The sequence below is a fragment of the Symphodus melops genome, assembly GCF_947650265.1.
Source record: "Symphodus melops genome assembly, chromosome: 15".
Classification (NCBI taxonomy): Eukaryota; Metazoa; Chordata; class Actinopteri; order Labriformes; family Labridae; genus Symphodus; species Symphodus melops.
Window position 1 is genome coordinate 6,372,558 of NC_136705.1, and position 11,284 is coordinate 6,383,841.

General features: G+C 40.8%; 2 protein-coding genes across 2 annotated transcripts; one reads left to right on the forward strand and one right to left on the reverse strand.

Annotated features, from left to right (window-relative positions):
- Positions 1 to 312: 312 nt before the first annotated feature.
- On the forward strand, positions 313 to 3,294 carry LOC306836141 (early growth response protein 2b-like). The gene is made up of 2 exons (XM_079363087.1): positions 313 to 607; positions 741 to 3,294. The coding sequence occupies exons 1-2, from the start codon at positions 439 to 441 to the stop codon at positions 1,841 to 1,843; spliced, it is 1,272 nt and encodes a 423-aa protein (XP_079219213.1). The 5' UTR covers positions 313 to 438; the 3' UTR covers positions 1,844 to 3,294.
- Positions 3,295 to 4,910: 1,616 nt separating this feature from the next.
- adob (2-aminoethanethiol (cysteamine) dioxygenase b) lies at positions 4,911 to 8,076 on the reverse strand. The gene has a single exon (XM_079362020.1). It carries the CDS (start codon positions 7,846 to 7,848, stop codon positions 7,084 to 7,086), a length of 765 nt encoding a protein of 254 aa, XP_079218146.1. The 5' UTR covers positions 7,849 to 8,076; the 3' UTR covers positions 4,911 to 7,083.
- Positions 8,077 to 11,284: the final 3,208 nt, after the last annotated feature.

An 11,284-nucleotide genomic window follows, 5' to 3' on the forward strand; every position in this document is an offset into this window, starting at 1 on the left:
TTTGTTTTAATCCCTTACACGAGTCTGAGCAGCAGCAGCCACGTGCTCATGTTTGTGATTAATGCTGGAATAAAAACATGCAATAGTGTTATTATTATCTGAGAGTTTGTATGTTATTCTAGCTGGATCATGCATTTTAAATGTAACCATGCTTCGTCACGGCGAGCTCCGCCAGTCCTATTTCTGGAGTTCCCTCTTCTTCTTTTTTTTTTAAGGCCAAGTCCATATTTGGAAAATGACGTAACGGGAGACCCAGAGATCCCCTTTAAAACCATACTGCAGCATCCACGAGCTATTAACAAGAGATGAGAGGCGGATGAGACAGGGGTTAATAGAGAAAAATTAAGGGAATTAGTCATAATGTTTAAGGCAGAAAATACAACAGTGACTGGAATGTTTAATTAGTTTAAAGCGCCTGATCTCCATCTCAAAGAAAGGATGACTACTAGGATAGCTGATGAAGTGTCTATGTCTCTCGGCGGAATTGTAGACAGTATTCCTAAAGATGTGTATGCATCGGAGGGAGAGCTGCCTTCCCAGATTGTTTTTAAACAGGAGGTTGTAGGTGAGGACGAAGATGAGGGGGAACCTGCTGAGGATGAAAGTGGTAAGGTTTTATTTCTCATGAGGGTTGTTTGGATACGAAAATTGTGAAGTGGACTGCTGCGGAATGTGTGTGTTTTTTTTTTTTTTAATCAATCAGTCTTGGGTCTAACCTGATTTATTTTCGCACGTTTCAGGAGATCTTCTGTTTGAGGACAGGAGCCCATCTGATCTGCTTCTCCACGGAGACTTGGCACAATACGTGGCAACTTTACGCACGCATCCTGTCTCGTTTAGCGGGAAGTTCTCGGTGGACTCCAGAGGCGCAGGTGGACCGTGGACATCGGGGGACATCATCAACGTAGTCAGTGCTGACATCGCCACTCCGGGCCCCGTGACCGAGTCCGAATCTCCAACAGCATCTCCAGATCTCTACGCAGCAGGGGGAAGCGGAGGAGGAGCAGGCACAGCGGACGCGGGGGACGGCACCATGGCGCACGGTCAGCCCGATATCAGCCACATGTACGCGCCTTCTCACCCTCATCCCCATCCCCATTCCCATCCTCACCCTCACCCTCACCCAGCAACCTCCTACTCCTGCAGCGGGGACATATACCAGGACCAATCAGCAGGGGGATACCTAGCTACGTCCACCTGCGCCTTGTCCTACCACGCGACGCCGTCTTACAGCTCCGTACCCAAACCAACAGTTGACGGCGCCGCACTGCTGTCAATCATGCCTGAGTACGGAAGCTTCTACCAGCAGAGTTGCCAGAGAGACATCCAGACAGCTTTCCCGGAGAGGAAATCCCTCCCGTACCCGCTGGACTCCCTCAGGGTTCCCCCTCCTCTTACGCCTCTTAACACTATCAGGAACTTTACGCTCGGTGCGCCCTCGCCTGTCTCAGAAGGCCCGATGGCTGCAGCCTTCCCAAACCACCAAAACCTCCCTCTCAGGCCTATCCTAAGACCCAGGAAGTACCCGAACCGGCCAAGTAAGACACCAGTCCACCAGAGGCCGTACCCGTGCCCTGCAGAGAGCTGTGACCGCCGATTCTCCAGGTCAGACGAGCTGAGTCGGCACCTGCGCATCCACACCGGTCACAAGCCTTTTCAGTGCCGCATCTGCATGAGGAACTTCAGCCGCAGCGACCACCTGACCACCCATATCCGCACGCACACCGGGGAAAAACCCTTCTCGTGCGACCAGTGTGGGAGAAAGTTCGCGCGGAGTGACGAGAGGAGGAGGCACATGAAGATTCATCTCAGGCAGAAGGAGAAAAAGTCCTCTACATCCTAATTCAGCCTCCGTGGCCTGAAACTGATCACAAGCTCTATCAGCTCCTACAACATCCTTCCTGCCAAGTGCCAACATAGCTCACAATTTATCCCTGTCTATTGATCTCAAAAAGAACATAAAACACATCTCTTTGGAAGCCATATCTGAAAAGAAATCAGGGAGAATCAGAGCTTCGAATTATGTGATTGGACACATTATTATTTAATATCAGTCACATCATCATTAATAAAACAAAAAAGATCTCCCTCAAAGAATCAATGAGTTACATCGAGTATTTTGGGGGTTAAAGTGACAGAAAAGTAGAGAGAGTTTGGTTCACCTAATACACTATTGAGTAATATTAGTTGGTTTTCGAGCTAAAGAACAGTGTCTGAATTTGTGCCACAATGTGCTCACCTGCTACAGCCTACTTTAGCCCTGTGGCAAGGCATTATTGTGTCTTCAGTCTATGCTTCATGATCTCAGGGATTCAGTAACAATTCAGGCTGCAAAGAGAAACCAAATTCCTGCAAGTCAGCTAAAGAGGTTGAGGGTAGTTTACTGCTCTGCCTCCAGCTTAGTACAATTTGGTTTCAAGTGCAGTTAATGCAAAACTTTTTAATCTAAAAACAAAAAAAAGTACACCTGTAGTCAAGGAGGTATCAGAGGGAAGTTTGGATACCACAAAATTATAATATTTTCTTGAAAAACATAAAATGACAAAACACAAATAAATGAAGTTTTTAAGGATTGACAAGAGACAGATACACAGCCTTGTATTTTTGCAATGCCACACATTCTTTCTTGTTTTTTAAAAACGTCATTATGTAAGCACAAAAATAAGTCACCATGCAAGACTTTGGAAGTTCATACAGACATCAGAAAAAAAACAAAAAAACAAAAAAACATGCGAACTACTGTCATTTTATCCACTGGTTTATTATAACTCTGTCTGCTTCAAAAACAAATGTTTTTTTGACTTTTTTTTAAAGAAAGGGGGAGTAGTGATGTCAGAGTACACCTGTGACATTACACATCAGGGCGGGGCTTAAGTGGGGAACTTAATGGCTAGATGCAGCAAAATTGAGCTTTTTTAAAAACCTGGTTTTGTATCCTATTTCAACTACTAAAAATATAATGATACGTTTGTTTACTGCACTCGATAAGAGTTTGTTTTTAATACAGCTCGGTAACCTTGTTGGGATTCGATGAGATTGTAGCCTAAAAATCTGTTTCTATCTGGTTACATTTTTGTTATTATTTTTGGCTGCTTTCAGGAGTGTTTTGGCTTTTTGATCCAACCAGCGTTTCTTCCTGATGAATATGAAAGAAATTCAGAGAGAAAGTCACTGACTGGACAAATGAAAGTGGTGTTTTTTTTGTTTTATCATTTTTATGCAATCAAGTCGAAGCACTAAAGCTTTTATTCTGCTGGACTGATGCTTCTTGTCAATGCAAATAAATGTTGACTTGTCGAGTTGTTGTTCCTGCCTGTCTTTATCAATGCTACAATACAATATCAACTCTGAGTCTATGTTTCTGCTGGAGTGTAAAAAAATCACAACAGATGATCTCTGAGAGCAGACAACGTTTAAGCTGTTGGCAGTAAATTTAGGTTGTTCCAAATGTCATTTTCTTCTTATCAATCTTTTAAAGATGTGTTTAAACTCAAGCAGAACTTCTCTGGCTCATGCATAACAAATGCTTTTTTGGAAAAATGATAACATAAAATGAGCATAAAACATTAAAATAGCATATATGACATAAAATAATGACGAAAATCACATTTTAAAAAAAAGCATAGCATCAAGTGTAAGTAAGTGTGTTGCACATTAACTTTCATTTTAAACCACTTTCAGGCTTTTCTGTGTATATTAGTGTGGTCAGAAGAAGATAGGATAATAGATGAGACACAGACAGAGTCAGAAAGTTTCTTGTTTTTACATTGGCCATGCCCACAGTAGCCTGTGTTCAATGCATTTTCATATAAAATAGATTTTTTATTGATTAAGTAACAAAACATTTCTGTGACCCCACAAGAGGTCAGGATCCAAAGGTTGGGAAAGCCGAGGATAATGACCTCTGAGCAGATGAAGTGATGACAGAAAAGTTGTGAAAATATGATCTAAATAAAAATACATTTTATTAGATATTGAAATGAAGACTATGTAGTAGTCACGTAACAGCGGTGTATTAAAATACATTTTGATAAGCACGAAAGGACGGTCAGACAACCTTTTACCTGCAAAACTTCACAGATATTAAAATCAGTGGCAGTGCATCAAATAAGTGAACTTTAAAAGACACACCAGGGAAGTAAAGTACATGTACATAAGTCAGTGTTGACTGTTGGATCCCCAGTAACCCAGTTTCTGGCATTCACTTTTTGTGACTGTACAACACAGTGGTTGTTTTTACTGAGTCAATGGACCTTTGTGTGTGCGTGAATTGTTCGGCAAGAAACTAGATTTTAATTTAAGCTGTCTGCAAATTGTGAGACTGCATTAACTGACATGTACGAGGCAAATCCTCATAAAAAAATAGTTCAGATGTGTCATATTGGGATGCAGGAGTCTCGTTTTTTTCAAACTTTGTGGTTTATTTTTCAATTTCTCGGCTTGTGAGACTCTTAATTATGCCCTGTGTGTACACATCAACTGAGCGAAAAGAACAGCAGAACAAACATCTGATAGATCAGTCCCCCCTCTAAAGATGTTTATCTTTTTATCTTAGGGTTAAGGGTGAATGTTGAATTTTTATTTTTGAGAACTCCTTTACACCTGAACTGCTGGCTGTGTTTAAGACAATTCTTCCATTATCAAGCACACTTTGAACACAAGGCTTCCAATAAAGACATCTTTTAAAACAGAGAGGGCCAATTCAGTCTTCAGCCATCAGAAATGTTGTTATAAGAATGATAATAATTTCTCTCTTGCTTTTGACTTTGAATAATGTTCATTTGTGTATTTGACTGTCATGTGTTCACTAGTAGCTTAAAGGGATCCATAAAAATCAGTATATTATATGAACAACCTGCTAAATAAGCTCTCGGTTTGTTTGAATGAAAAGCTTTGTTTAAAAAAAAATGTTTGACAGTTGATTCAAGGGACTTTATTCTGATGACATGTTTCAGAAAAACCAAACTCCTCTGAAACACATTCACACGTGATCTCTTCTCGCAGCGTGAGACGGAACATTTTTAGGAAAAATAGACAGCAGTTGTTTTTATTCAGGCAAAAAATAATTATTTTCATTCCACAACTTCATTAAGAGATCGAGACACTGGGAGTTGTTTCATCATCAGATCGTAAACTGATGCGTCGTCGAGACTCCCACTTTAGTATAACAAACAGTAAACCACTCCTCTAGAATAAAAAAATGTTTGAAATGAATTCAGGACAGTGAGAACAGCGGCGTTAAATACTTATTCATATTGCATCATTCCAGATTAGGAAACATCGGTGACTCAAACGCAGGGATCCTCGTTGAGTTTAAGTGCTTGTCTGTCCTGCCGCCACTGGTTTCAGTGGAGACATTAAACAAACAGCTGCTCTACCTCAATCTGTTTCAAGCAGCTGAGGAATCGTTCATCTCTGGAAGTCTATATTTAAACTTCATTATCAAATCAACCATCTTTTATTTGTCTTTCACCTGAGGATTTTTATGATCCTTATTTTGGTACCACACGGACTAATTATCGATTTCCTTAAGCACGACAACATTTGTGTAAAGAAGCCTGATTTAGTGCACAGCTTTCACACGACCGTCTGAAAATCAGACGGAACAAATTCCTCACTACCAACCCTGAAGATCAAACTCTTCTCTCAAAACAAGAAGGTGGTCAACATAGTTGGTCACACTGAACGAAAAAAAAAAAAAAAAAGGAAATCCCTTTAAAGTCATCCCCAGAAGACAGAGCTAAACTTTCACACAGTTCTTTAACCAAGTGGAACAAACGTTCAAAAGCAGGAAGACAATTCCAACACAAGGACACTGTCCCTCCCTGGTCCCAGGAGACTCAGGTCTGCACAATTTAGTTACAACGCTGCATTCAAGAGACGTCTACGATTCATGATTATAAAACTGTGTGTTGTGTTTCAGGGCTGCAGCTCGGGGGGTAAAATGCATGCTTTGTGTCCTTCACGCGGCAGGCCTAATGTAAGACTAACAGCACATTTTGAGTAAATATCATTAGCTTATTGTCAGTAGGTTTTCTGACACAAAGCATGCAATATTGAAAGCTGAAATGTTGCAAAGGTATAGCTTATGGATAGTATTGCTCTGTCTCCCTTCCATCTTTTATTTCTTTCTTGTAATTTAAACTTCACACGGCAACTTTCACAAAAGATTCAAGCAGAAAAATCTGACTCCATCATCAGCACCCCGTACGGCATCCGTTTGGCCTTTCTTGTCGTTGTCAATTTGTGAGTCTAATTTTTGATGATCTGTAGTTCTATCAGCAGATCGATGAACAGTTATTTGATTGGTTCCAAAATAAGACCACCTTTGATTAATCTTATTATCCACCGGGTAAACAGAGTGGATAACAATAGCGGTGGGAGATGCACAACATCACACCTCAACTGTCTGTGCATCGCTGCAGAAAAATAGATTATAATATTGCCACAAGTTGCATCAAAAATAGATAATAATATTGCCACAATTTGCATCTGCAAAGGTGAAGGTCTGCTGGTTACGGCTGTTAATCATCAACACGGCTGCCTCGAGAGTAAGAACTCCTAAAGCCCCTCCAACAACACAGGGATCAAGGGTTTATACAGCATGAAATCAATGAGAAAGTTAGGGACCAACACACTGAATAAAGCTACATCTGACACAATACAGAGAAACTTTAAAGGGCATCTTCAGATAAAGTTGATTGACACGGAGTGATAATCCATGTCAGTCTACATGTGAAGGTTTGCATCACCTAAAACTTCAATCTGTCCTCTAGTGAAATAGAAACTTGAGTCGTATTTCACAGTTGCAGCAGCAGAAATTACTGACAACAATACCAAACAATGAGGTCGCCTATTTCTGTGCTGGAGCCTTCTGTTTCACTAAAAGGAAAAAGGTGCTCACTTATTCTGCACAGAGACTTAAACCCTTTAATTAGGTCTACATGAAATGGTTTCTTTTAGGATTTAGACTGATCCTTCATTTAGCCAAAATTGTCCAACCAAGTCCTAAAGCTCCAGCCTTGCAGGGTGCATAAAGCGGACCAAGTCGAGAAAAGAAGACAGCCAGGTCAGCCAGGTGGCTCAAAGGCAGACCTCAGGGCCCGGATATGGCTCCCCTCCACACCAGAAATCTTGAGGTTGTGAGACTTCCATCAACCAGACCTCCTTCTGTTCCGTGTTATTGACATCTGAATCAGTCAGAACCTTGTAATAGTGACAGTCTCTGCCCTCGTCTGGGTCGTACGGCGGTGCCAGGATGTCCATAAACGCCGTGGGACCATCCACAGCGTCGATCTGGTGGAGGTTGTCCCGGTCAGGGGTGAGGACGCACGGGCCGCTTTCCTCTGTGTACTCCCCGGCGCAGCGAAGCACCGACCTCCGCAGAGCCCCCACCTGAGCCGGGGGCAGCGGGGGCTCCGCCTGCAGGCTTCCGTCCGCCCGCTCAATTCTGTCGAAGCAACTGATCCTGACCTTCCCGTACATTACTTTGAGTATGCCATGCATTCCCGGGTGGTCATGCAGAGGTATGGATGCGCCGCTTTTAAGCAGAAACACCCCCATGCTGAAATGGTCCGTCTCACAAATATGCATGTAAGTGACCGGCGGCGCGCCGCTGTGGTATGTGAGCGGAGAGCACGCGCCAGGCGGACCGTCGTCGGCTCTCCGCGGGACAAGCTTCAGGTCCGCCGCTCGCACTTCCGTCATCAGGCTCTTTAGTTTGCTGTGGTTCTCCAGAAACGACCTACTGGCCGTTTCACCGACTCGAGGCGGGCTCCTAAATGTAACAAGAGCCTGCCGAGCTATTCTCTGTACGATGGAGGTCATGTTAGTGTCTCCAGGCATCATCCCGAGGCGAGGAAGGGAACGGAGCTGACCGGTCTCCCCTGGTCGCCTTTAGCAGTAGCAGTTTATTGCTAACGCCAAAGATCGTGATTTAGAAAGACGCCTCACTCCGCCCGCTGATAATGAGCACGACATCAGAAAAACAAATTGGTATAGAGGCTATTCATATTCAGTAAAAAGCTAAAGTAAAAACAGTTTTGTCCAAACCTGACAATAAATGCATAATAAAACACAAAAATAATGAAAAATGGATTAAACAACAAACGCTACCTCCCAAATATCTGAGCCATTTTTTTGTATTTTATACAACAGCAGTATAATTTATCAAATCCACAGCATGCAGGTCAACTTGGCTTATATTGTAAAAAAAAAAAAAAACATAACTTGGTAACTGGGTAGGCCTCTTACGCATGTGTTTTTCTCTTTATTGAAATCCGATTTTTATATAATTGATTATAATATTAGGCGTGTTGTTGTCTGAGCTGTCAGAACTTGTTAATGTCAAACAATATGTTTCAAATCAGTGATCTTATCTTAATAAAGCTTTCAGTAACCTGTTTCTGTACTGCATAAAATAAGACATAATTTGCCCCAAAGTCACAAATCGTGAAGTTGGTGTCATTACAATTTTCTTTTTATATTTCTATGTAAAGAAAGACAAAAAAAAGTACTTAGTAATTGGTATCTACTTGACCATAAACAATACAGGAATGATGTGTGGTGCATTTTGATGACGTTATTGTGGGTCAAAATAATAAATGTCAGAGTGAGACTCTTCAGCTTTTCCCTTCTTTGTTCAACCAAACAGCTGCTGCATATTCACGCGTGCATACATTCGTGTTTTTGATAGTGAACACGCGACTCTGTGTTGATTGAAAAATAACATTGCACAAATAATGATATTGTATAACGTTTGAAGTGATTTTCATATACAATTTGACACCTTTGTTGCTCTCGCTCTTGTCAACCTCAGCTCCCCATTTTTGAATAACTGTCAAACACGTCCGCACTCCGCACCAACAGACAGAACTTTAGAGCTTACAGCTCATGCATTCTGGGAAATGTAGTCAGTCGCCCTCTAAAAAGCGTGGTTGATGATGCAAAATAAAGATTTACCCAAACATTTAAGAAGAAAACCTCGAACTACTGATAAGTGCCTCTATATATACGTTTAGCCTTACTAGTTGTGCATAGATTACTTTATCTCTACTGAACTGCCAGGACAGTGCACTACAGTACCCAACATGCCATTTGAAGTTTATCTTTTAGTGAACGTTTGACCTCAGTTATTATTCAATTAAGATATGTCTCAACTGCAGTGACCCTAAAAGGGGTTATATGTTTGTCTGCAGTGTTAAGCACATGTTTTATTAGAAAACAAGCTGTCAATACAAGTTTGAAATCCTTAATTAATTAAACCACAGTAGAACTCCGTGTGTCACTGGCAGAAGCATTGACACAAACATTATATATTGTAAATTATTTAAAATTTTATTTAAAGAAAGTTATTGTCAGCATGTAGGAAAATAGATCAAACACTTGTCTTGGTCAGCTCATTTGTGGATAAAGTCTGCCATTTCTTGCAAAAAGGAGGCCATAATGTATTACCCGTTTGTATAATTATTTACACCTGAAAATTAAGAGTTATAATTATCAGACACAAACCACCTGAAAGTAATAAATGAATTAGCTTCAATGATGGACTAGCAGTTAGAACAATTGACAAATATCAAATCAAATGTTGGGTAGCCTACATGATTGAATTAGTTAGGCCAGGCTAAAGCAATATCTAAAGCTGGAATAGCTTTTTCATTGAATCTAGGTAACAGTTGACTTAGCTAACTACAGCGGGGGAAAAAACAAACACTCTATCTCAGATAAAAACAATTAAACAGGTTAAACAAGCCAAACGTAACAGAGCAGTGCTTAAAATGTACTTCATAAAAATGTTGAATATAACTATAATATTCTTTCCTATTGGCTAATGTGAGCTATACTTCACAGATTTGATTGGCGGATAACTGTTTGGACAAGCCAGTATGAACAAGAAAATGAGAAGATAAGTGATTTGGAATATTGACAATAAATGAATTATTAAGAGAATCAACCAGGAGAGTTTATGTTGAAGTAGGCCTACAGTATAGTCCAATAAAGTCAGCTGTTACTGCGTGAAACATAAACAGCATGCACACTTGACACCCAAACGAGCCTCTCCGTATAGAGGCCTCATCATTCTGTAATCAAACTCGTGTTTGTGGTCAAAAAGTCATGTTACCTATAAGTGTTGCTGCTTTCTGTCATTAAGTGGAAGCACGGTAAGATGAAACAGTGAGAAAAAACCCTGCATGATTTTATTTGCAATTGCACAGTCCCGCAAGCTCAACAGTGACTCATGAAGCTATCTAAGCATGACTCACTTGTTGTGGCATCCTTGTTTGGCATTTCATTGTGAAGATGTAGGCAGTTAATTTAGACATCTTTCTACTGGGAAACACCCACCCACACAAATCACAAACATGCTCATATAAAGAGGAGGGAGATGGCAGCCTGGTTTGTGGAAATTCAAGTTGATTTTACTGGTAGAATTTTATCAGCCTTTATTCAGGGAGTTATTTTCATTTATTTCTGTGATCAAAGCAGAGAAAGACAGGAAGCAGTGGGAGGGATTGATGTGACATGTCTGATGAGTGTTTCAGCTTAAATTAGATGTCTCTTTGTCTATGATTACACCATTTTTCAAAACCAGTGCAGTACCCGTTCAGAATGTGCTTGTTGTAAATGTGTTTGGTCAGGAAGGGCTTGGTGCAATGTGTTGTGCTCAGCTAAACAACTCCACATGTGATATAGCACATCTTTAGGAGGTGTAAATGCACCTGCCATGAAAATAGTTGTCTGTTCATTAGTAGAGGCTGTGTGTTATGACAGATGATTGGGGTTGCTAAGATTTAGGTTAAATGATTCCCCAACATTAGTCTTGGACTGCATTCCAGATATGGCATGATGGAGGGTTATATACTGTACAGAGGCTAACATTCAACATCACTGCACGCATACACGTAAGTTACACGATTCTGTTTAGAAAAGAAGACAGCTGTAAGAAAAAACGGAAATGTTATTTTACTTGCGTTAAATAGCAGCTCTGCAAATGGAGTTAGCGTAAATTCAAAAGCTTGGCTGGCTAACGTTAAATATTCAAAGGGAAAATGGGACAGTATTTACAGGCAAACACAAAGTCAGACAGTGTTTGCTAAAGAAAGCGTCCATTTAGCAAAACAGAACGGTAACATTAAACATACGCTATGAGTTGAAGTATCGCATGTGCTTGTTTGATGAATCAAACAAAATGTCAGTATTTACTGATCTGTGAATTTGAATGGACCACCACTGTTCTCTCTCTTTTTACCGACAGAAGAATGGTACTTATACTTCAAAGCTTTGA

Excerpts from the sequence above, each read along its gene's own strand:
- LOC306836141 (XM_079363087.1), top strand. The coding sequence starts at position 439 with ATGACTACTAGGATAGCTGATGAAGTGTCTATGTCTCTCGGCGGAATT. Across the intron at positions 608-740 it reads ACCTGCTGAGGATGAAAGTG|GAGATCTTCTGTTTGAGGAC; the intron begins GTAAGGTTTTAT and ends CGCACGTTTCAG.
- adob (XM_079362020.1), bottom strand. The coding sequence starts at position 7,848 with ATGATGCCTGGAGACACTAACATGACCTCCATCGTACAGAGAATAGCT.